Source organism: Bubalus bubalis, chromosome 22, assembly GCF_019923935.1.
Source record: "Bubalus bubalis isolate 160015118507 breed Murrah chromosome 22, NDDB_SH_1, whole genome shotgun sequence".
Classification (NCBI taxonomy): Eukaryota; Metazoa; Chordata; class Mammalia; order Artiodactyla; family Bovidae; genus Bubalus; species Bubalus bubalis.
In genome coordinates this window covers 28,559,793-28,586,590 of record NC_059178.1, presented here as the reverse complement: position 1 = coordinate 28,586,590, position 26,798 = coordinate 28,559,793, and the positions used below count along the sequence as shown (strand labels likewise).

The window sequence follows — 26,798 nt, the reverse complement described above, 5'->3', positions numbered from 1 at the left end:
AGAGCATAGTAAAGAATCCAAGTGCAAGGACACTTCAGTTTTCTAAGGAACCATTCTAAAAACATCAGCTCAGCAAAGAGAAAGATTTTGAGATGTTTTAAACTGCTAGGGTTGCTGAGAATACACACCTGAATGGTAAAACTTGAGTTAAATGCCTATTCTGAAGTGGCATTTTTCAGAATTAAACTCATGCTTGTTAGGGTGTCAGGAGTAACTGATTCTCAGGTGTGTTCTTTAAAACTTGCCCCATTGGAAAAAAAAATTGTCAAGATTTGCCTGATTCTAATACTTGTATGTCGGAGAAGGCGATGGCACCCCACTCCAGTACTCTTGCCTGGAAAATCCCGTGGACGGAAGAGCCCAGTAGGCTGCAGTCCATGGGGGTTGCTCAGAGTCGGACAGGACTGAGCTACTTCACTTTCACTTTTCACCTTCATGCATTGGAGAAGGAAATGGCAACCCACTCCAGTATTCTTGCCTGGAGAATCCCAGGGACAGGGGAGCCTGGTGGGCTGCCGTCTATGGGGTCGCACAGAGTCGGACACGACTGAAGCGACTTAGCAGCAGTAGCAGTAGCAATACTTGTATGTATTATACCTGGTAAAGATAAAAGTGCTTTGATGAATGCTTAAGAAACGTGTTGTTCAGTCACTAAACTATGTCTCTTTGCAAACCCGTGAACTGCCAGGCTCCTCTGTCCTCCACCATCTCCCAGAGTTTGCTAATTCATGTCCACTGAGTCCGTGATGCTATATAAACCTACCAGTGTTATGTAATAGCTTTTTGCAACACTATTTCTTTTTGGCAATTACATTATGAATTAAAGACGACCTAGGGAAAAATCTTTGCAGTCTTTCAGAGTTGTTTTAGAGGGCCTAAGAATGTTCTCCGATTTTTTAAATACATAAGCTAGATGCAATTTAAATTGAGTTACGAATATGTTAAGCCTACTAATAGCTGCCTTTCCAGTTGGATTTGGGGAAATTTTTCAGTACATGAAAGGTGTTAGGAATATTCTTCTGCTTCACTTGTTCTTTTCTCTAGGTAGCATGTTATTATCTTCTGTATGTATCTGGGTACCATGATTAACTCATTTAGATTGCTACCTCTGACAACCTTAGGTTTCAGATGGTTTAATCAGAATGCCTGTCAAAGGCAGGAAAGGTGTTAATCTAAAGTGCCAACAGATGTTTTGCATGTTTTCAAAGGTTTAAATCACAGGTCTTCAACTTTGAAAAGCTCACTGGGCAACTTGAAACTATGTAACTACATACAGTGATTGATACATGTCTGTATGAAAATACTGTTTAACATCTATGATGCTTTACAAATGAAGACAGTCTTTTCATACATATTAAATACCAAACTGCACTTCTCCATTTAAATGTATGTGACAAGTGTTTTTAAAAAGTGTCTGTTACTTCATTTAAAGGTAGAGCTGATCAACAGTGGAAAGAGACCTCAGCTTTCCCAATCTCACAGGGTAACTGAGGAGAAATGAAAAATGCTGCTTAAGGGGTTGGAATGCTATCAAGCCACTATCAGGTAGACAATCTCCTATTGTCTCTGCTTATGTTACCTTTTAAAAAACCAAATCACTATAGACACATACAGCTGTAACTGCTCATCCTGTGGTGCCCTGTTCCAACTCAGGTGTTTCTGACTCCCGCCTGTCAGAAGCGCTAAACAAGCTGATTCTTCAATCAGGCAACCCTGAGCTTGAACTTCACCTGTTATTAGAGGTAGCCGAGTCACTGCAAAGGGCCTTGTGGAAAACTTTTTAAAGAGGGACAAAAACAAATGATGTGTGCTTTTTTTCTTTTCTCTTCTACCTGCCTAGAACATGGACATGATGCTAGAGGTGGCATAACTAATAAAAGGATGGAGGCCACATATAAAGTATGAAAGAGCAGAAAGCCAGAAGAAATCTGGGTCCACCACGAGGGCACAGACCAGCTTTGGACCACTGATCTCCAAACTTTTCAACATGAGAAAAAAAAAACTAGTCATTTGTTATTTAATCTGATTTGGGGGTTGATTTTTTTTTTTTACAGCTTAGTATTGATTCATAAATTCACAAGATTATTTGAAGATTAAAAGAAAAAAACTATGTGAAGAGTGCAGCACCGTTCCTGGCATATAGTAGGTGACCAGTGAGCGGCTATTATTGGGAGAGATTAGTTGACTGCCAGCAGAGAACAAAAATCAAACACAGGATAAACAATCTGGGAAGGGAAGAGAAGAGAAGTGCTGAATAGAAGCTATGATAGAGCTGTTTATAAAAAGAACTAAGATCACATTCAGAGCCAAACAATGTACAAAGAGGGTCTAGCATATAAGTAGATACTACATATCAGTGATTTCTAATCCTGTGAAAACATAAAACTGATGTCATTTAACCCTGATCAATGAGGAAGATGAGGCTGGAATATTATGATCAGAGGATGTTAATCTATAATACATGGCAAAGGAAAGAAAGTTATCTGTAGTCACTTTGAAAGGAATTCACTACAGAATAGTGTGTGCGTGCATGCTAAATTTCTTTAGTTGTGTCTGACTCTTTGCAACCCTATAGACTGTAGCCCACCAGGCTCTTCTGTCCATGGGATTCTCCAGGCAAGAATACTGGAGTGTGTTGCCATTTCCTTCTCCAACAGAACAGTACTTCAAGTTGAAAAGTTAAAGGAATATTAAAATTTAGCATTTTAAAAAAGACTTGAAAGTTGGGGATTAAAATGATCTACATAGGAGAATAAAAATCTGTAATGTTAACATGAAGTCACTGCTGAATGTGAACAGCAAGGGAAGATGGAGTAAAAAGAAGAGAGGAAACAAATCAGACTACAACAAATGTATTTTCAAAATTGTAATTACATATTACCAAATAAAGTAATAAACAACTCTTAATTTAGAGTGCAAAATAAAAGCACCTTGTTATTTTCAAGGTGCAAAAGCAAGAAAATACAACATAAACTTATCCACATTTTTAAATAGTTGTCTGTGTGATGAGTAAATGCCATTTAAAAACACTTTCAATAGAAAAATGATTTATAAACGAGTTTACAGGAGATCAAAAAAAATCAATGTTTAACACCAACTTTAAATAACTAAAAAGAAAATTGTCCTCTCTTCTGTTTTTGCTTCAACATTTATGTCTTCTGCTCTTTGCCTTTTGGAGAAAACATCGCATTGTAAGGCTGCCGTCTTTTTGGACGAGGACAAGGATCAAGGTCTTCTTTAATGTAACCTTAAAAATAAATCACAAATTTAGACTATATTTGCAACATACATATTTTAGCATATATCCAGTCAACATCTGTCTCATGTCATGCCTTTTAAGTTCACATGATTTTTCTATTAGCCGCTTGTGATGATGAATGACTTAGCATCAGCTTTCTCATTTGTACTAAAAATAACAGCAGACATTTATCAAGTGTGCTGTATACAACATTGTCTGGGATAACTCATAGTCCTCTGCAGTAGCTTCCACTACGCGTATTTCACAGCTGAGCTTATGGAGACCCAGGGAAGTCCGATAACTCGCTCAAGTTCCTAGAGCTGGGAAGCAAGTGAGTGGGGACTCTGCCAACATCTGACTCCAGAACTGGGGCTGTTAGGCACTTTCCTATTCTACCTCCCATTGGGTGCAAATGGGGACAAGTGTTAAATATGATCTTTCGATTGTTAGGATAAATGTAGGTGCTTATCAAGAAGACTTTTTTCCAGTAGCTATGAGATGCGATAACATGGTCCCTATACTCTTCAGACTATTTGATTCTCCTAAGGGTGTCTCCTCCATGATGTAGTTTTCAGGGAGGACTGTGTCTGCCATACCCTGAGAACTTATCAGGGGTGCAAACACAGGCTCTATCCAGACTAATTCTATCTGATGAGCAAGCAGAGACATCACGTCAAAGAGGACCTGCTAAAGGGAAAGTGGAAGTATGGTAACACCTGTAATAGACTTTGCATCTTCTGGAAAAGCTTCTTACGGCTAAGAAACCTGGAGCTTTAAAGCTGCGTATGTTCTTCGATTCTATTAAATGTAAGTGCTGTATTTGAAGGAGTGAGTTGCATGTTAACAGTTTCCCAAACAAAAGTCTTTTTTACTCAAATATGGTTTATAAATAACTAGCATTCTTGATAAGTGAAGTTTTAACATCCAAATTCACAGCAGCCTCTTAAAAAAAAAAGATGCTTTTCAACAATGTAACTTTGGCAACTTTTGTAAAGTTACTTTATTAAAAGCCATTTCGATGACTAGACAGAAGAGAAATTACTTTCTTAAATTTGAATGATTAAAAAAAGAAGGGTAACACATACACAGTTCATTAACATGCTTGTAAACAATGATTCCAATGAAGTTATTTGAAGAGTTAAACGTAAGCCTTTTATCTTTAGAAAACTGTATTTGTGCCACAAAACTGGCTCTCAACTTATAGCAGAAGGTAGAGAACCATGAAGAAAAAGTTTAATGTTTAGACTTGGGTATATATATTATACACAGTATTTTTTTAAAAAGTTCCAAAATGTCATAAGCTATACTCTCACCTCTTTCCATACAAGTCTGAGTAGAAGGAAAACCAACTTCCCAGAAATTCTCTGGTGTGTTGGGTGGAATGTAGCGAAATCGGTGTCTTGAGCAGGAAGCCAACTTCTTTTCTCTTTCTTCTGCTGGAAAATCTGCATAATACTGATAATAAAACTGGTTAGGTTTTCCACTGAGGAATAATAAATGGAGTGTTATGCTTACTGATTAAAAACCAGAAGCTAAAAAAACTACTAAAGTATTAAGCATGCTAAGGAAAATGAATTCCTATGGATAATATTAGTAAGTTATACCACCTACCAGTAAATTACTACCTATAAATTACTGATAATAATTAGTGGTCTGTGAAATGTTTGCTCCACAAAGAAGAGGGCTTGTATCACAGTGTAAGGCAACATACTGTATCCTTCATCAATAGTATTACAACTAAAAAAAAAAGCCAGCTGAACTCCACAGTGAGTGTGCTCAGTGTGAAGCACTGAGCTGATTTACATACATACAAACTATTAATTTTTCTCAGACCAGTAACAAAAAAGCCAAGGTCTGTGCTCTGAACAGCACATTTCTCAACTGTTATTTGGATATAGCGTATGTTTTGAAGTGATTTTCCTTTCACTATTTTTTAAAATAAAAGTTTAGCTCTGAAGGTTGTAGGCTTCATGACTTTGCCCTTTTAAACTAGATCTATCAATTAGGATCAAAGGCATATTATTTTTTGCAACTGTGACCAAAAAGACCCTAAACTTCGTGCAAAGAAAGATAAAACTTCTATGTGAAAACTATACAGGTCTTCAAGCTCTAGATCCAAAGAAAACAAAGCAATGGTGTAAAGTTTGATAAAACACAGATGACTGGATCACACAATCCAGCTAATTCTGTTTTACACTTGAGGAACTGAAAATCCAAGTGATATTTTATCAAAGATATCACCTATTGCAAGTGGCAGACTAGGATCAGAATTTTTTTTTAAATGAAGGTTTTAACATATTTCTCTTTCACACAGACAAAACAACAGTAGGTGAGGGTGGCTGTAACACAGCGAGCAGGTGGGAGAGTGCCAGAAGATGAAGTCAGAGAGGACACGGGGTGTGAGCTTGTTGTCCTTGATAAGGGCTTTGATTTCATTTCTTAGAGGAGACGACATTTAAAGATTCTGGGCAGAAGACTGACATGATTTAACTTTTATTCTAAGAAGATCATTTGGAAGAAGAGACCATTTATTGCTGTGTTGAACAGACAATCAATAGGATTTGCTGGTAGATCCATTACTGAGATATGAGAGATGAAAGAAGATACCTAAAAGATCTCTGGCTTAAACAACTAGGAGAATGGACATATAGAAGGCTTAGAGGTAAGGTCTGAGAACTGGAGGTAGAAAGTGTATGCTCGCTTTATGATGTGAAATTTGAGGTGACTATTACACAGCCACACGTGTATTGCGTGTTCACTGAATATTTCACATGGAATATGAAATAGGAAATATTTCAGAACTGTAAGCAGACAGACAGTATTTAGATACATGTGGCTGGCACTTTGACTCCTGGTCATGAAGGAATAACAGGGAACAGATTTACCCTTTATATTAAAAAACTTTAAAAAAAAAGAATAAAATGCATGAAACAATGTTTTCAGACACTGGATAACAGCACACACAAAAAAATGATTTCTGAGAAGGAAAGTAAGAGTTTCCAGTGAAAGAGTTTTTTCTAATTGGTAATTTTAGTTCTAGTTATAAAAACTGGAGGTTCAGTTAGTATAGATCACATTCCTTAGTTAAGAAATCATGATATATTCAATTTGTATTATGAAAACTCATGATACACTGATACTCAAGATACATTTGCTTGTTATCTCTAAACTGCTTTCCAAATTAGTGATCTCAATTTACACTCTCACTCAAGTTTATGAGAGCATTTGTCTCACCAAATGCTTACCTGCACTGTAACCTATTCACACAGAACTTTAATGTGCTTGTGTGAATGTGTGTGTGTGTGTGTGTGTGTGTGTGTGTGTGCACGCAGACAAAGTCACTTCAGTCACACGCGACTCTGTGTGACCCTACGGACTGCAGCCCACCAGGCTCCTCTGTGCATGAGATTTTCTAGCTTTAGTTTTTAAAAATAAAATTTAAGGGGGAAATAAATACATTGCTGGAAACAAGTATCCAACGGCTAAAGGACAGCAAGGGAAGAAACAAAAAGAATAAACAAAAACAGCAAGTTTCAGAAAAACACAGAACCTGCCTAGGACTCTTCACTAAGAGGACAATTAGTACAATCTACTTCAAGATATACATCTAGTCCAAGACACCCAAAGTAAACAGGGGAAATGCAGGTGGGTTCTAAGGATGAAGTGGAATCTGTTCATTGTATTTTTAGAAAGGAAAATGTTTAGGGAAGAAAAAAAAGAGCTTATGGTTGTACTGGTTATTTAGAAAAACAATTATGAGTATACCTCATTTCCTGAGAGTGCTGGTGTTTAAGTAAAAAATATTACAGCAAAGTTTCTGACTGAAATATCGAAAATTTCCCCAATAATATATGTATTAAAGTCTCCACTATAATATAACACGAGGGGAAAAAATTAAAAGAAATACAAATAAGTAGAGAAAAAACAAACGGTGTAAATGTCTTAAGCCGGAAGTAAGAACCAGTACTGAGGCCCCTCATTCGCTTACAGAGACTCTAAGAGAAATGGAGGCTTTCCTCTCCATTTCTCTCTCAGGTCCCAGCCAGTCTGTATACTCTATGTACTTACTCTGTTATTCTTGGCTCAAGCTTGTTTCTAGATACAAATATGGTTTATATCTATGATTTTAAAATCATGTACATGAAGTCATAACTTCAAAGAAACCCCATATAACAGAGTTTACATTTGTACTTACAATTTCACACTCCTTACATGTGTGTCCAAGCAATTTTCTTCTCTCTTCTTTTTTCCGAACCACCTCAATATGAGGAAAATTTTGTAATTCAGTCTCTCTGGGGAAAAAATAAATTTATCTGTTACTATAGAGACCTTTGGCTTACATTTTAAATTAGCAAACGTGAGCATCCAAAGGAAAAATAATCCCCATTCATTCATTTTATTTGAAATGCTTCCTCAGTATGTGAGAGACAAAAGCATTTCTTCATTCTCTCTTCACTAAAATATTAAGTGCCTACTACATATCAGGTATTTTTACAGATACTTTTTTCTAACTGAAAAAGATAACTATTACTTCCTATTTTTGCCTCTGGCTGGCTGAAATTAGTTATTAGGTTGTGTGGTAAAATATAAAACAACCTAATTAAAAAGGAATGCTGTATTATTAAACTCGGTAACTGGTATTCAGTAACATAACTGAGAGAGACCACTGTCTCTGTTAACTCAGTTTCTAGTACTATGAAACCAGGTATCAGGGCTAACCTGCTTCTCCCCAAAGAACAGATTCATTTGTCTGCATGAATTTGCTATTTTCTCTAACAGTTTCTTTTGTTGCTTCTGTCCACCTTAAATTCTTCAAAACATTAGGCACAACTATCATTTGTGCTTGGGTGGCTCAGATGGTAAAATCTGCCTGCAGTGCAGGGGACCTGGGTTTGATCCCTGGGTCTGAAAGATCCCCCAGAGAAGGGAATGGCTACCCATTCCAGTATTATTGCCATGGAGAATTCCATGGACAGAGGAGCCTGGTGGGCTACAGTCCATGGAGTTGCAAAGAGTTGGACTGAGTGACTAACACTTTCACTTTAAATGGATCAGATCCTACCGTGAACCACTGGAAACCTAGGAAGGGTCAAAGCTACTGAGGTATTATGGAGTAATGGGTATGCGGTACTTTGGTCAGAAAAAGCAATCAGGAATCTTTATTAATATACTTGTATCCTGCTTTAAGAAGCCCAATATAGAAAACTCCAAACTTATAATTAAGCGAAGACTTATGTAACATCATAATTTGTTTATAACAGAAATAACCCCAGTGAATTTAATCAGTCTGAGTCAAAAAAACAGATATTTTAAAATGACTTGTGGGTATCACATCTACTCTTTTAAGGTATTTTGATAGTTGGCAGTGCTGTTCTTCAAAGGAAAGCTTTAAGTGCTCTATTTCAAAACGTTTAAGAGTCTAGGTCCTTACTGTGCTTAAATCCAACAACTCTCAATTATGGATCAACAGTGAACTTAAAAAGGAAGGCTGAGAAAGAGGTGATAAAACAATATTGCTACAACTATATTTTCTTTCAAAAAGTTTATGGACTCTTAAGTTTATACAGAATTTAGTCATGTCCTTTGCTCAGAATCTCATCTGTTTCTGTTTAAATTTTTTTTAAGATTTAAAAATTCTCCTAAAATAACTCTGAAGCACAAACCTAAGGTTTGCCACCCAGTTAGTGAGTGAAAGTCACTTAGTCGTGTCCGACTCTTTGCCACCCCATGGACTATACAGTCCATGGAATTCTCCAGGCCAGAATTCTGGAGTGGGTAGACATTCCCTTTTCCAGGGGATCTTCCCAACCAGGAATCGAACCCAGGTCTCCCACATTGCAGGAGGATTCTTTACTAGCTGAGTCACCACCAGGGAAGCCCAAGTTACAGTATTTAACAAATTCCTGAAGTTCAAATACAGTTCACAATAAAATAGGGTAAGAATAAAGTATGTTATAACAGAGCAGAAAAAATAACTGTCACCACCATCCAAAAAAGAATGTGATGGTTAAAAAAAACTTCCTTATTTTAAAAATTTGTCATTTTTTATACCTGAGTTCCATTTTTGTTATGGTTGGAAGGTAAATGATATGCATTCTATTTTAACCAAAGTAGCAATTTTCACAGTTCAGAGATGTTCTGACAAAGATAGTTCTGTTGTACTTCCAATCATATTGCTGGTATTAACCAAGGCCAACATACCTTTCATCACCTTTAAAATATGGCTCCACAAATGCTTTCTGTTTGACTTTATCTTGTTTATCACCAGGAGCTGTAAACAAAACAAGCATACCACAAACTTAATGTAGAACTTACTGAAAAGTAACTTGGTTTTTTTTGGGGGGGAGAAAAAACATATGCCAAAACATCTGCTTTTATTGGATTTCATACTCTAGGCCCTAGGCAATTAGTTTAAGTTCTCTGTAATGAATTTTTTCCTTTCTTTTTCATCTGCCTAATAAGGACAGTGCTGATTATCTCACCTCAGAATTACTGAAGAGATGAAAATCATAACCATAAAAGTATTTTAGACTTTAAAAGAACTACTCAGATGCCTATTATCATTTGGCTCTAAATGACAATAACAAGATAGGTTTTAATCTGTACACTTATTAGTAGTGTTGATTTTTATAATGTGACTTTAAGGTAGTTGATAAATAGGAAATAAAATGATTTTAAAATTTTATTAGAAAACTGGTGACAGAATAAGAATGAAAGCCCAGGGACCTGAATTTCAAGTTGTCTAGACTCAAATAGCTAATTGCTATCATCTGTTCAAATTATGAAAATTTATTGAGCATTGTGCCAATGTAGAACAGGGAGGCCAGGTCTGCCATCCTAATGGAATTTACACTGCATGAGGGAAACAGGTGGCAGGAATACACAGAAGAACTGCACAGAAAAGATCTTCACGACCAAGATAATCACGATGGTGTGATCACTGACCTAGAGCCAGACATCCTGGAATATGAAGGCAAGTGGGCCTTAGAAAGCATCGCTACGAACAAAGCTAGTGGAGGTGATGGAATTCCAGTTCCTGGAATTTCAAATCCTGAAAGATGATGCTATGAAAGTGCTGCACTCAATATGCCAGCAAATTTGGAAAACTCAGCAGTGGCCGCAGGACTGGAAAAGGTCAGTTTTCATTCCAATCCCAAAGAAAGGCAATGCCAAAGAATGCTCAAACTACCGCACAATTGCACTCATCTCACACGCTAGCAAAGTAATGCTCAAAATTCTTCAAGCCAGGCTTCAGCAATACATGAACCATGGACTTCCAGATGTTCAAGCTGGTTTTAGAAAAGGCAGAGGAACCAGAGATCAAATTGCCAACATCCACTGGATCATGGAAAAAGCAAGAGAGTTCCAGAAAAACATCTATTTCTGCTTTATTGACTATGCCAAAGCCTTTGATCGTGTGGATCACAATAAACTGTGGAAAATTCTGAAAGAGATGGGAATACCAGACCACCTCACCTGCCTCTTTAGAAACCTATATGCAGGTCAGGAAGCAACAGTTAGAACTGGACATGGAACAACAGACTGGTTCCAAATAGGAAAAGGAGTTTGTCAAGGCTGTATATTGTCACCCTGCTTATTTAACTTATATGCAGAGCATATCATGAGAAACGCTGGGCTGGAAGAAGCACAAGCTGGAATCAAGATTGCCAGGAGAAATATCAATAACCTCAGATATGCAGATGACACCACCCTTATGGCAGAAAGTGAAGAGGAACTAAAAAGCCTCTTGATGAAAGTGAAAGTGGAGAGTGAAAAACTTGGCCTAAAGCTCAACATTCAGAAAACGAAGATCATGGCATCTGGTCCCATCACTTCATGGGAAATAGATGGGGAAACAGTGGAAACAGTGTCAGACTTTCTTTTTTTAGGCTCCAAAATCACTGCAGATGGTGACTGCAGCCATGAAATTAAAAGACGCTTACTCCTTGGAAGGAAAGTTATGACCAACCTAGATAGCATATTCAAAAGCAGAGACATTAGTTTGCCAACTCCATCTAGTCAAGGCTATGGTTTTTCCAGTGGTCATGTATGGATGTGAGAGTTGGACTGTGAAGAAAGCTGAGCAGTGAAGAATTGATGCTTTTGAACTGTGGTGTTGGAGAAGACTCTTGAGAGTCCCTTGAACTGCAAGGAGATCCAACCAGTCCATTCTGAAGGAGATCAGCCCTGGGATTTCTTTGGAAGGAATGATGCTAAAGCTGAAACTCCAGTACTCTGGCCACCTCACACAAAGAGTTGACTCACTGGAAAAGACTCTGATGCTGGGAGGGATTGGGGGCAGGAGGAGAAGGGGACAACAGAGGATGAGATGGCTGGATGGCATCACTGACTCGATGGACGTGAGTCTGAGTGAAGTCCAGGAGTTGGTGATGGACAGGGAGGCCTGGCGTGCTGCGATTCATGGGGTCGCAAAGAGTCGGACACGACTGAGCGACTGAACTGAACTGAGGGAAACAGACATTAAGCAAGCAGACAGCTAAGCCTACCTGAATATCTCAGGTAATAACTGATGATTAAAGAGAAGTCAATCATGACAAGAATACGAATGGTGAATGTTCTACGTAAAGGTCCTCAATGGCAAAAAGTTTGGTATATTATATGATGTAAAAAGAGGACAGTGTGATTAATCTGCCAAAAAAGGAAACTGTTGGGAAAGACGGGGGCAGGGTTAGATGTTGGGTGGGCAAGTACCAGACCATGATGGGCCTTGGGAGCCAAAAGAAGGAGTTTGAATTTTAAGTGCACTGGGAAACCACTGAAGACTTTAAAACCATCTACTTTACTGAGGCATAATTTACATATACTTATTTTAGTGCACTGAGATGAATTTTGACTAGTGTATATTCCAATGTAACTGCTACCCAAATCAAGATAGTGAACATGTCCATGCAAGTTACCTATTCTGTTATCTCTCATGCACAAGAACATTCTCTTATTTTCCCTCCCCTACAGTCACTCATTTAATTTCTATCACTGTAGCTTAGTTATGTCTGTTTTAGAACTTCATATCAACGAGATGATATACCATATATTCTTCTCCATCTTTTGCATTTGTCTAGCTCAACAAATTTTGGAGACTAATCCACATTGCTGAGTCTAGTAGTTACCTCCTTTTTGTTGTGAAGTAGTATGAACATGTTTTCATTTTTTGTGGGTATATACTGAGCAGTGGAATTGCTAGGTCACAACACAGGTATATGCTTAACTTTACAAAAAACTGACTGACCTCAATAAAGCTGTTTAAAAAGCCCCCTGCTGAACTGGTTTCCAAAGTATAACCAATTTTCTACTCCATTAGCAATGCGAGAGTTGCAGCTGCTCCTCACCCTTGCTAGAGATACATGTTATCCAACCATTTCTGTGGCTGTGAAGTATTGTCACCATCCCTGATGTTCAGGAGGGTTCACCAGCTTTTCATGTGCTTACTGGCCATTCAAATATCTTCTTTTCATTGAAGCATAACCCTCTGAACTATTTTTGGTAACTGTTCTATTAATCTGAAATTATCTTTTAAAAAAACTGAAAAAAGATTTATTCAATAAACATTTTTTTAATTGTTAAGATACCTCATTAGGCCTCTGTTAATAAGATTGATAACTTACTTTACTAAATTCAGTGTAATGGGAAAAAAACACAATTTGAAAGAAAACTGCCTTACTGTTTGGTTTTTTGGTAGTAGTTGACAATTCCTTCTCTTCATCTGCTACCTGGGGGAAGCTCTCCGCCAAACAGGACTCATATTCTTCATGTGTCGTCCGATCAAACATATCTTCCAAGCTATCATTCATCTTTCTTTCTCCATCTATGCGAAAGAGCATCGGCTTAGGCCACAAGTAAGCGTTTTGCTTTCTAGGTAGACTAATATACAGAAACTTGTAAGAACTGCCGCAAAATAATTTAGATGTGTATTAGGCAAGAATAAACCCCAAGTCTGGGTAATTACTGTACATTTCCAAAGGTTTTTAATGTTATGCCTTCAACTGTCCTTTATTTATGTGTTGAGAATGCTGGTTTTTTTGTTACTGTCATTATAAATGTTAAAACATATTTTTCTATCAGCTCATGTATAATTCATAGTAAACCAAAAGGAACTACCAAAGGAATTGTGAGGAAGAGAAAATACAGCATAATAAATGGTGATAAATATGAAGTTTAAATAATCTGTGTATAAATAACTGACATAAAACCTCTATAAAGTTTTGTTTAGTTCTTTATTTTTCTAATGTATCAGAAAAGTATTTTCTCGCATTATTATGAACACTTGGTAGTTCAGTGTTATAGAAATAATGAATTCAATTCTATATTTGATATGCAAATGCTAATTTCATCTTCAGAGTACTAACTGTTAGGTGGGCCAAAAAATTTGTTTGGGTTTTTCTGTAAGATGGTATGGAAAAACCCGAATGAACTTTTGGGCCAACCTAATACATTTCCACTGTATAATCACATTTTTTAAAACACCAGTTTACCAAAAATAGAAAGAAATTCAGTTGGCTAACAAATGTGACAAAACTGGAAGCTGCCAAGATTACTCTATATAATCACTACCAGCCACCTCCCCCAGTGCAGATGCTCTAGCACCTCACCCTGTTCTATCTTTCTCCAGTACGTACCATCATCTAGCGCACAATACTTGTTTCTCCCCTATTACAATGTAAATTCCATAAGAGGCAGGTACTTTTGTTTACTATTTGCTCCAGTTCCTGATATAGAATTGTGTCTCCGTAATTACTGAATGATGAAACATTTGTTCATTTTTCATTCTGAGGATCAAATTTAGTAAAAATAATTCCTGTGCACTAGGCATTCCCAAAGCATTCTGTATATGCTGTCAATAAATCATAGTAAGTTAATGATTTAATGATTTCTTTTTGTTGCTGACTTCTGACTGTAAAATGCTTGAGGACAGACTACATTCTTTTTTGATATATAAGGATATATATCTATCATAGCATCTAATAAGTTGAACACAGATATAAAAAAATTTTTTTGAATTGAATATTAGCAGTACCATTTAATGTTATGTTTCATCTTTAAGTTTATATTTCATCAATTCTAAGTATGAAAAAAATCTACCTTATGGGTGAAATGTGCAGACTGTTTTTTCCTAAGTATGGGCTCAACAATATCTCCTATCCCACCTTGCTGTTCTTATAAATGTGATAGTGGCACTCCTCCTCCTGAGCAACTACTGAGTCCAGATCATCAAAATGCTGTGCACTTCTACATTGCTCTTTGGGGATGCTTACTCTGGGAACCTAGTCTCTGTGCGGTAAGGAAGCTCAAACTAGCCCACATGTAAAGACTACATGGCGAAACCCTGAGACTGAATGAGAGAGCAGCCAAGAGTCTCCCTCTGTCTAGTTCTCTGCTGTTCAGCTCCAGCCACCATCTGTATGAGACCGAGATAGAACCACCCAGCCCAGCCCTTCCTGAATTCCTGAGGCACAGAAACTATGAAAGATAAAAAAAACTGTTATTGTTCTAATCCTCTGATTTACTGGAGTGACCTACTGTGCAGCAACAGTATTCATTATGCCTTATTTACCAAAATTATCTCCACTCATTAGTTTAAGTACTAATTTCACCTCCTTAAATTACTTGTTTCAAATATATTTGGGAAGCTATCATCTTCTTAGATTAGCTAGATAAATTAGAAGCCAAAGCTGCCATACTTTAGTTTTGCCCTTTTCTACAAAATAGGAAAACATCAGGAACTGGTACCAGGAACAAAATAATCTTAAAAGCAAAGTCATCTTCTTAAAAAAAAAGTTATGTGTCATTCACTATAAAAAGTCTAAATCACTGTTAAGGTTCTCCTTTTAATAACTATTGTCCTTTTCACTGTAGGCAGCCAGCTATTTGATTGTATAGATAATTATTCGTTACTAAAGAACAAAGAATTAAGGAAAAGGCTGTTAAAATTTTCTCTCACTTACTGCACTTACTGCAGTGAGAAATAAGGCGTTTTATAAGAAGCAAGAACAACAACAAAAAGAAGCAAGAACAAGACCTGGGACCCTGAGCAGGTAGACTGGAGAATTCGCAGCAGAATACAGGAAACGCACACACAGTCGGAGTGTCCTCAGTTTCTAACAGAGGATCATTGGAAAATGCCTCTGCTTTTAGCCTTGCATCCTGATGTGGCAGGTCCTAACTGTTCAACACGTGAGGGTGAAGAGTGACAACTATTCAGTCTAGTTGATCTCGTGTCACACGCCTCTATAGTCAGAAACACTGCTAAGGTGGTGCCAACCCAAATCCTTCCACGTTCCCACCTCTTTCAGAAAATCAAGGCTTTAGATAAAGAATTATCAGTTTCTTACTACAAAGGGCTGTAGACCCCTAGTTTAGCCAAATCTTTTCTACAGAAAAAGAAAACGGCAGAATCACTCATCATATACACTATTAGTCTGAGTTTACTGCTTATTTGCAAATCTGTACTAATACTTTTCAAAAGAGTTGGTGGACAAAACTTAGCAACTGAACAACAACTAATACTTCTCAGTAGAATCCCTCCTTTTTCTCCTTATCAAATTGCTTTGGAAAATAATAGTTCTAAAACAGGACTCTGAAGATTCCCTTTACAACTTTTATGAAAAAATTATCTTAACGAGGGATCAGGAAACTTTTTCTTAAAGGGTCAGACAGTAAATATTTTAGGCCTGTGGGGCCATAAGGTCTCTGCAGAAACTACTCAATTTTGCTGCCATGTCACACAAGCAGCCGTAGGCAATAAATTAAACAAGTGAGTGAGGCTGGGTTCCAGCAAAAGTTTACTGACAAAACTGGCAGCTGGTTGAAGTTTGCTGACTCCTGGACACAACTTGAATTCTTTTGAAAATAAAAATTATTTTTACTAAAGTTTTTTTTTTTGCTGTAATATGGAAACTAAGCTTTACTAAAGAGAAGTCTACTATTAGTAGAACAGGGGAAAAACTGGTTTATGGTGAAAAGGTCATTTATGCTCTTCAGTGCAATGGTATGACTATAAACTTCCTTCCACTTTGTATTAAAAAACAAAAACAAAAAAAAAACCAAATCTTACTTGGACTCTCTTCTCCCTTCTGCTCTTGCTTCTTCAGTTTTAAGAGCATGGTTTCACTGACCAACGTACAGTCCATGTCCACTGTCTCTCCTGCTAATCTTGACTGACTGCCATCCTGAATAAATGTTTAAAAATTCAAAATTTTAACTGTTATCCCTTTATGACCTTATAGTTATATTTTTGGGGAGGGGATGGTAAAAATATACGTAACATAAATGTTACCATTTTAACCATTTTTTAAGTGTAACACTTACACTTTAGTAGCATTAAGTAATATTTACTTTTACCCAAAGGAATATAGATATATTACATTTTACAGGCATTTAAACCTAATGTATTATCTTTGATATACAAGCATCATCTCTCAAGTCCAGGAAAAGGACTGCTGCCAAGGAAGAGAGAACTGTATATTACCAAAATCCCTGAAGCTTCCTTTCTTCCCTAATCTGCTTCACAGAAATGAACATCAATGTTCACTGAAAAGTTCGTAAGTCAAATTTGACTTCTTGATGGCTATGGATTAGTCTCAGTTCAATTCAGTCGCTCAGTCGTGTCCGACTCTTTGCGACCCCATGAACTGCAGCACGCCAGGCCTCCCTGTCCATCACCAACTCCCGGAGTTCACTCAGACTCACGTCCATCGAGTCAGTGATGCCATCCAACCATCTCATCCTCTGTCATCCCCTTCTCCTCTTGCCCTCAATCCCTCCCAGCATCAGAGTCTTTTCCAATAAGTCAACTCTTTGCATGAGGTGGCCAGAGTACTAGAGTTTCAGCTTTATCATCATTCCTTCCAAAGAAATCCCAGGGCTGATCTCCTTCAGAATGTACTGGTTGGATCTCCTTGCAGTCCAAGGGACTCTCAAGAGTCTTCTCCAACACCACAGTTCAAAAGCATCAGTTCTTCGGACCTCAGCTTTCTTCACAGTCCAACTCTCACATCCATACATGACCACTGGAAAAACCATAGCCTTGACTAGACAGACCTTTGTTGGCAAAGTAATGTCTCTGCTTTTGAATATGCTGTCTAGGTTGGTCGTAACTTTCCTTCCAAGGAGTAAGCGTCTTTAATTTCATGGCTGCAGTCACCATTTGCAGTGATTTTGGAGTCCAAAAAAATAAAGTCTGACACTGTTTCCACAAGAGGCAGATCAGGTGGTCTGGTATTCCCATCTCTTTCAGAATTTTCCAGTTTATTGTGATCCACACAGTCAAAGGCTTTGGCATAGTCAATAAAGCAGAAATAGATGTTTTTCTGGAACTCTCTTGCTTTTTCCATGATCCAGCGGATGTTGGCAATTTGATCTCTAGTTCCTCTGCCTTTTCCACTGTTTCCCCATCTATTTCCCATGAAGTGATGGGACCAGATGCCATGATCTTCGTTTTCTGAATGTTGAGCTTTAAGCCAAGTTTTTCACTCTCCACTTTCACTTTCATCAAGAGGCTTTTTAGTTCCTCTTCACTTTCTGCCATAAGGGTGGTGTCATCTGCATATCTGAGGTTATTGATATTTCTCTCGGCAATCTTGATTCCAGATTGTGCTTCTTCCAACCCAGCGTTTCTCAGGATGTACTCTGCATATAAGTTAAATAGGCAGGGTGACAATATACAGCCTTGACGAACTCCTTTTCCTATTTGGAACCAGTCTGTTGTTCCATGTCCAGTTCTAACTGTTGCTTCCTGACCTGCATACAGATTTCTCAAGAGGCAGATCAGGTGGTCTGGTATTCCCATCTCTTTCAGAATTTTCCAGTTTATTGTGATCCACACAATCAAAGGCTTTGGCATAGTCAATAAAGCAGAAATAGATGTTTTTCTGGAACTCTCTTGCTTTTTCCATGATCCAGCGGATGTTGGCAATTTGATCTCTGGTTCCTCTGCCTTTTCTAAAACCAGCTTGAACATCAGGAAGTTCACGGTTCACATATTGCTGAAGCCTGGCTTGGAGAATTTTGAGCATTACTTTACTAGCATGTGAGATGCGTGCAATTGTGTGGTAGTCAGAGCATTCTTTGGCATTGCCTTTCTTTGGGACTGGAATGAAACCTGACCTTTTCCAGTCCTGTGGCCACTGCTAAGCTTTCCAAATTTGCTGGCATATTGAGTGCAGCACTTTCACAGCATCATCTTTCAGGATTTGAAGTAGCTCAACTGGAATTCCATCACCTCCACTAGCTTTGTTCATAGTGATGCTTTCTAAGGCCCAATTGACTTCACATTCCAGGATGTCTGGCTCTAGGTCAGTGATCACACCATCATGATTATCTGGGTCATGAAGATCTTTTTTGTACAGTTCTTCTGTGTATTCTTGCCATCTCTTCTTAATATCTTCTGCTTCTGTTAGGTCCATACCATTTCTGTCCTTTATCGAGCCCATCTTTGCATGAAATGTTCCCTTGGTATCTCTAATTTTCTTGAAGAGATCTCCAGTCTTTCCCATTCTGTTGTTTTCCTCTATTTCTTTGCATTGATCACTGAAGAAGGCTTTCTTATCTCTTCTTGCTATTCTTTGGAACTCTGCATTCAGATGCTTATATCTTTCCTTTTCTCTTACTCTAGCAACTGTTAAATATTTTATTAATATGCTACCATGTGCAAGAGAACTTCTCAAACTATGTAGAACCTAAATACAAGCCAAAAAAGTAATTTCTGCTATGAATTTTAACTCAAAAGAAAATACACAGCATTTAAAGAAACAGCCAACTAGGAAAAATGAAATTTACTTCTTGAAGGTATGTTAAGTTAATCAATGCATACAATAGATTATTTTGATAAAAAATAGTTATTTAATATGTAATTAGCATTTGACATTATTTTAAAACTATAATTTTCAGCAAACGTCTCTAAAAAGTCAGAAAGTATTATTACCCATTCAAAAATACCATAAAATTGGAAAATAAATGTTATTATTTTGTACGTTTCTGAATAAATATATGAAGGTTATAGGAGGTGTGTGACTGTCTCAAGGTCACAGAATGAATCGGGGGGCAGGGTGACTAACAACACACTGGAATAACCACATGGGCTCTGGTTCTACTTTCTAACTCACCTTTGTATCATCTACAGTGACATCCATTTTATACTGAGAAAGGTCTGCTCCTGGATCTATACTCCACTGGATATTTTCAAAGGATACATCTTAGATAAGGAGAAAAAAACACACAATTAAAAACAGATTTTTAAAATTCTCATCACTTTAAAACATTATAGGACTCACAGAATGAGAAAAATATTTCCAAATCATGTGTCTAATAAAGGACTTGCACTGAGGATACATAAAGAACTCTCACAACTCAATAATAAGACAATTACTCCGACTGAGAATAAGCAAAGGATCTGAATAGACAATCCTTCAAAGAAAATGAAAATGGCCAGTAAGCACATGAAAAGAAGCTCAACATCATTAGCCATCAAAGAAAAGGCAAACCAAAAGCACAGTTGAGACATATTAATAACTTCACACCCATAGGATGGCTAGAATCAAAAAGACGGACAATGAAAACAAGTGTTGGTGAGAATATGGAGAAACAGGAACTCTCACATGCTGCTGGTGGGAATATAAACTGATGTAGCTCCTCTGGAAAAAGAAATTAGCATGCATGTCCTGTGCTTAGTCGTTCAGTCCTGTCTGACTCTTTGCAACCCCGTGAACTGTAGTCCACCAGGCTCCTCTGTCCATGGGGATTCTCCAGGCAAAAATACTGGAGTGGGTTGCCATGCCCTCCTCCAGGGGATCTTCCTAACTCAGGTCTCCCGCATTGCAGGCAGATTCTTTACCATCTAAGCCACCAGGGAAGCCCCAGAGTTAGCATGTGGCCCACCAATTCTACTTCTAGGTATAAGTCAAGGAAAATGAAACTTACATCCACACAAAATTATATATCAATGTTCAAACCAGCATTACTTGTAACAGTGAAAAAACTGAAATAGTGAAAGAAGTCATGAAATATCATATATTGTACAATTCCATTTATATGAATACTTCAGAATATGCAAATCTATAGTGACAGTAGATTAAGTGGCCGCTTAGGACTGGGGAAGACGAGAGAGAAATGGAAGGTGACTGCTAGCAAGCAGGTACTGTTCTTTGTATGGTGATGAAAATGTTCTAAACCTAAGAGTACAGTGATGCTGACACAATCGTGACTACATAAAACCACCGAATTGTACACTTTAATGACTGATTTTTATTTCAATAAAAAAAATTTTAAGTTAAAACTGTAACACTGGAGGAGGTTTCAATGTACATTAATATACATGACAACTACATAAGGTACAGTTATAGAGCATAAAGTGGTACAGTATAAACTCAAAAGTAGATTGTGAAAGGTTAAGTAAGTATACCACAATCCCTAGAGCAACCATGGAAAAAATAAAAATAAAAACAAAAAGATTAAAAAAAAAATCAGGGATAAATGTTTTTATATAGAAACTGAAACCCTCACTGTAAGAATTACTAAAGAATGAGCTTCAGGAAAAAAGGAAAATAAACGCAGATGAAGCAATGTTTCCAATAAGGAATAAATACTGCATATGAAGTACAGAAATATTTGGGAGCTAAAAAAACCAAAAAGACTTCAAAACACAGCAAAATTATGAAAGGGCAAACAATGTTTTCAAACAACAAGTTTAAAAACCCATATAAATTTGTATATACAACTAGTTAAGAGATATATATATGTAAATACAAAAAAAGGACTGGTTATCTATATGGTGAGGAACAAGGTTTGGATGATAAATTTCTACTTTTTATATTTTAAAAATCTGTATAGTTTAAATTTTTAAAGCTTTCTTTTTGTAAAGAAAACAAGAAACAACTACATAAAAGAATTAAATCTATAAAATCACCTATAAAAGTAGGTTATTAAAGATTTAATCAATTTATTAAAATCAATTTATTTTTTCAAAAAGTAGAAGAGCAGGAAAATTTTAAGGTGAAACCAGTAAGAACTGTGCTATAAACACAGAAACACAGAGATAAACTATTTTTTCCAGAAACAATGAAATCTATCCAAAGAATGTAAATAATAAATTACAATACTCAATATAAATTCATTAAAAAGAGAGTGGAAATGCTATTTATAGTTTACATACCTTGGTTGTTTTGTAGAGATTTTGTTTTAGCAATTCTACATGGATTTAACTGAAGAACTGATGCAACTTCACATGCTCCACGGACTGATCTGGTTTTTATCTTTATAGGCTCATGAGAACCAGCACCCTAAAACAGAAAAAATTATTAGCATCTAGGAAAAATCACAAACTACCATTTTAATCAAAATCTTTGAATATTGAACACATACCTTTGTGTCATCAAAAAGATTCTCTGTCTCCAAACTTTCACGTGGACGAAGAGGGATTTTAAATACTGGGTTTTCTTCCTTTATTTGTAACAGTGTTTTATTATCTGGAGATTTACTCAAGGACTGGAAAAGGGACTCCTGTAAACAGGGCTCTTCTGGGGAGTCTTTGGTTAGCCCACAGCTCCCGGTCAAGACCTTGCGGCTTGAGGAAGAGTCCCTTGGAATGGGCTTCAGAGCCTCATAGAGAGTCACTTGCCTAAATCTGATTTTAGAGTTCTCACTTCCTTGGCTTTTCTCTTGACGTTGGATAGCTGAAAAGCGATCAGACAGATCCAGAGGTTTATCCATCACATAGTCTCCATTCATGGAAGAATGACTATCCAGTGGAAAAGGAAAAGCATTTTCTTTATCAAAGGAGGCTTGGGGACAGATTACTTCATCTTCACTTTCTTCCTCAATTTTCTTCCTTTTGGTTCTGCCTCCCAGTGACTTCAGGGGTACCACATGTTTATCTCTATCAGTATTTTTACTGTGACCAATATTATCCTGCTCACTTACAGGTTCACTTGTATTTTTATTTATAAGCATCTGCTTATTAGAAGATGACTGACTAGGGATCTTGTTCACTTCAGTCCCAAGAAGATGATGTGTGATAAGGGTTCCATCTTCAGATTTTGATCTAGGTTTCTCTGGTCCAGGAGCAGAAGTATTGCTGAGGGGCACTGTTTTCAGATGGGTTTTTTTCCCAGTCTCTAAAAGAGAAGGGGACAAACTTGTATTCAAACCTAAACTACTTTTCACGTTAGAGGGAGCTCCAAATACAGGAGATGATACCCGAGTAGTCAATTCTTCTTGAAAAGGAGTCTTTGAATCTGAAAACCTAAAAAAATAAAGAGTGGTAAAACTTTTTTCCTATTAAAGAAACAGGGTAAAAATTAAAAGATAAGCATAATGAGAAAACTTTTGCTAATACAGAATTATTAACAGTAAGGTTTTATCCACATATTAGAAGCAGATCATTGACCAAAATTTAAGATACAATACAGTTGCTGGCTTCTCTTTATTTGGCTGACAGAAAGCAGAGGGAAATGATACAGCAAACCTATCTCAATAACCATGATATTCCTATCTATAAATATTTTTCCTAAGTAACTTAAATAAATTCACTATATAAGAAAATATTTGAACAAATCTCAAATTCTTTTGTTGTTATGAAATCTTATCAAGAGTTAACTCCAAGAAACAAAATTCTTATACTACAGAACATAACTCATGACCCAGCCTGCCTGTAGCAGAGGAGACATCTGGGGTAGTAGAAAGATCATTAGGGTTAAGTCTGAAGAAGTGGAATGGCTAAGAGCCCCAACTTTCTTACTTAATAGTTGTGCGTGCAGGCTAAGTCGCTTCAGTCATGTCTGGCTCTTTGTGACCATATGGACTGTAGCCCACCAGGTTCCTCTGTCCATGGGATTCTCCAGACAAGAATACTGAATACTGGAGTGGGTTACCATGCCCTTCTCCAGGGAAAATCTTCCCGACCTACGGATTGAACCTGCATCTCTTACATCTCCTGCAATAGCAGGCAGGTTCTTTACCACTAGCACCACCCGGGAAGCCCACTTAATAGTTGTGTGGCCTTAAAGACATTTAACTTCTGTGCGGCTGCATTTATGTTGACTGTAAAATATGGGGGTAATAAAACCTACTTTAATGACTTAGTATAATGACAATTAAATGTGATGTATGTATTTAAAAAAGAAGCAAAATGCTACATAAATATAGTACTGTTAGTTAATGGATGTTCTAAAATTAGTAAAAGCAACAGTGTATCCCAATCTTGAATGTTCATCAGAGCTAATGATGGATTTCATACAACATTCAGTTTTAGAAAATACAAATCCAGGAGGGATGACCGGATCCTAAAAAGAGATGAGGCTGGGACCTCTGAGGCACTGCTTGACAGAAGTACAGAAAGAACCTAATAGTAACATCCCGATCTCTATAGTAATGCAAAAAGCCCTCAACAGGTCATAAACTGGGGGAAATATTTTTTTTAAATAAAAATACAACCAGAATAACAAGCTGAGGGAGAGAAACAGTTTAAATCTGTGGAACTCGCTGCAATGGAATTTCATTAACAGTTTATAAGTTTTTACCAAAGTGCCCCAAATTACCTTAAATTATCTTCACTATTTCTTCTACATTCCTCAAAAGCTTGTTTTTTGTGATCTCCTTCCAGACAATGGTAGAGCTCATCACCAAGAGGGCTCTGAGGGCCTCGAGATTCCTTCAGTAATAAAATATAAAGTACATAAACACAATGGAGGATTATTCTTAAAAAGGAATGAAATACTGATACATGTTGTGATGCAGATGAACTCGAAAATAGGCTAAGTGAAAGACACCAGACCCAAAAGACACATGTAATTCCGTTTAAGTAAGTTATCCAGAATATGTAAATTCTTAAGGACAGAAAGCAGACTGATAATTGCTAATTCTAAAAAACCAGATTAGTTAGATGAAAGGAAGGGAACAGAGATGATTATTTATACTTATAGGAGACGAATTTAAAAGGATATTTAAAGAGCAGTGCTTCCCAAACTTTTGCATACACACAGATCAACTGAGGGTCCTATGAAAACATAAGTTCTCTTTCAGTAGGTCTGGGCTGGGTTTAAGATTTTCTCTCTCTCACAGATTTCCAGGGATGAAGATGCTGTTGGCCTGTGGATCACACTTTGAGCAGCAAATCTTTAGAGAGCAGTTCCCTCAATAGATTTGGTGTCTAAACTACTGACATGCCAAGTTTATTGGTAGGAGGGGATTTTAAAAAGTTAAAACGTTTAGAGTTCAAAGGGTAAAAACTAACCACCATCACTTGAAGTCAGTTTTAAAACTAGAAAGAACCCCATCCCACCCCGCCCCCACACAAAAAAAATTCAAATGTAGTCAAAAGTCAATTCAATTTTGGAAATTCAACAGCAAGAAAACTTTATAAGAGCCTATATACACTTACTGACTAAAGCAAAGGGATATGTTTCAAAACTGTATCAAAATGAAGCTTCCTTAAGATTGATGAATTCAAGGCTTCCATTTTTTAGAGATTGGTTAAGAAAAATAGTGAATGTATCTGATGTAAGGAAGCACTAAATAATGAAAAGAAAATCATGGGGTTAATTTCTGACTCAATCCCTAAGGATGTGGTCTAACTGCACTGGCATTTGTAAGGACAAAGATGAATTAAAACATTTGTAGTAGACCTAAGAATTTAGTCTGTTTTCCAAATAAAGCCCAGTTTAAAGGATGTCAAAAAGACCCAATAAATTCTGAACTCAATCTAAAGGTTTAAATCTTCTCTTTAAGTTGGAACAGTGTAGGGAGGAGAGAGGACAGGGAAGAGGTTTAGCTAAACCCTCTAAGCTAAGTTTTTTTTCATTATTTAACTTTTTATTGGAGTATAGACAATTAACAATGTTATGATAGTTTCAGGTGGACAGCAAAGGGACTTACCCATATATATACACATGTATCCATTCTCCCCCAAACTCCCCTCCCATCCAGGTTGCCATATAACACTGAGCAGAGTTCCCTATAAATTCTGACTCAACCCATAACCTATATCCCAAGAATTCTAAAGACTTGCAGAGTTTTCTGCAACTGCCTGGAGTGAATAATATAAATGGGCCTTTTCTAGTGACATCAATTTTGTTCTCTTTATCTAATAATCTTTGGATAAAAAATTTTTTCTCTTGCTTAATTCTCTAAAAACTGACCTCAAAGGACACTAATTAATTCATATTTATTACCAAACTAAACAATTACTTACAGATTCTTCTTGAACACAAAGTCCAAGCGTTTCAGCAACTACTGTAGCTAAATTATCAGGAGGATAACTGCTTTTTCCATGTGGTTCTAAGTTTAAGGGAAAAAAACACAATTATACAATTGTAGAAACTAGCCATATGAAAACGTACAAAAAAGCAAATAAAAAGCTCAAAAGACCACTTTACAAAATGGCACTGAACAATTTTAAAAATTTTGTTTTATAAAGCCAGAACTACTATAAATTGCAGTACGTTGCAGGCTTATTGCCACTGAAAAAATTATCATTAAAAATATATAATTAAATGGATTTCTTGTGCTATATTAAAATTCCATGGAGAAAGTAATTGGAGGGGGGAAAAAAGTCTAAAACGGCTTTTAGACTGGGAGTGAAAATACAATACAGTTGAGAATCACTCCTTTCCGTGATGGAGAGCCTTGTGTCTAAGTATTGGAACTACTTCTCCCATCATCATTCACTTGCTTGGCAATCTCACCCAGTCTCATGGCTTCAGATCTCCCCTACATGCTAACAACCTCTATCCTAGACTCATCTATATTCACATTCACCTACCCATCAAAATATTTACCTGAATGTCTACTCAGTATCTGAAACAATATATTTTCAAAAACAAACTCCTGATTTCTAACCAACCCTCAGCTCCATCCTGCAATCCTCAGCTCCATCCTGCAAACCTCCAGCTACCAGTCTCTTTCCTCTTGAGTTGCCCAAAACAATCTCCCGTTCACTCACTCTGCCCTGCCCACAAAGAGCTCCTTAATGTTCTTCAAACAAACCAAAGAGCACCCTCACATCAAGGCCTCTGTGCTCACTGATGTCTCTACCTGGGATGCCCTTTGCCCTGAAATCCACATGACTCACCTTCTTCCCTCAGTCTCTGCTCAAATGTTACTTTTTTTTAATGTGAAACTTTCTAAAATCTCTTCTTACCCTGCTTTATTTTTCTTTAGAACTCCTGTTTCCTCTAACACATATTTACTTTCATTCTCCCCCAACGAGACTGTAAGCTCTATAAGGTTAAACATTTTGTTTAGTGCCTGGTATACAGTAGGCACTCAAATACTTGTTGAATGAATGAGTAAACCATAGTAAAGCCTTATTTACTTAAAATTACTAACAATTTGTATTAAAATGGATAAGGCTTCTCAGTCCATTGAATTTTCCAGGCAAGAATACTGGAGTGAGTAGCCATTCCCTTCTCCAGGAGATCTTCCTGACCCAGGGATCGAATCTGGGTCTTCTGCACTGCCGGCAGATTCTTTATCATCTAAGCCACAAGGGAAGCCCACGGATATTAATATGAACTAATAACAGGATACATTACTTTCCAATATGAAAAAGACT

General features: G+C 37.1%; 1 protein-coding gene across 4 annotated transcripts in view; it reads right to left on the bottom strand.

Annotated features, from left to right (window-relative positions):
- Window positions 1–2,836: 2,836 nt before the first annotated feature.
- The window catches only part of RBBP8 (RB binding protein 8, endonuclease), an 81,775-nt gene continuing 57,813 nt past the window's right edge, over window positions 2,837–26,798 (bottom strand). For all 4 annotated transcript variants that reach the window (XM_006079188.3, XM_025273665.2, XM_006079187.3 and 1 more), the window contains 11 exons: window positions 25,437–25,522; window positions 23,785–23,897; window positions 21,611–22,490; window positions 21,402–21,528; window positions 19,357–19,445; window positions 16,308–16,422; window positions 12,918–13,061; window positions 9,440–9,509; window positions 7,434–7,530; window positions 4,552–4,693; window positions 2,837–3,247 (listed from right to left, as the gene is read on the bottom strand). In XM_006079188.3, the coding sequence (XP_006079250.1) occupies window positions 3,150–3,247; window positions 4,552–4,693; window positions 7,434–7,530; window positions 9,440–9,509; window positions 12,918–13,061; window positions 16,308–16,422; window positions 19,357–19,445; window positions 21,402–21,528; window positions 21,611–22,490; window positions 23,785–23,897; window positions 25,437–25,522 (1,961 nt within the window). In that variant the 3' untranslated portion in view covers window positions 2,837–3,149. The remainder of the gene's footprint in view (window positions 3,248–4,551; window positions 4,694–7,433; window positions 7,531–9,439; window positions 9,510–12,917; window positions 13,062–16,307; window positions 16,423–19,356; window positions 19,446–21,401; window positions 21,529–21,610; window positions 22,491–23,784; window positions 23,898–25,436; window positions 25,523–26,798) is intronic.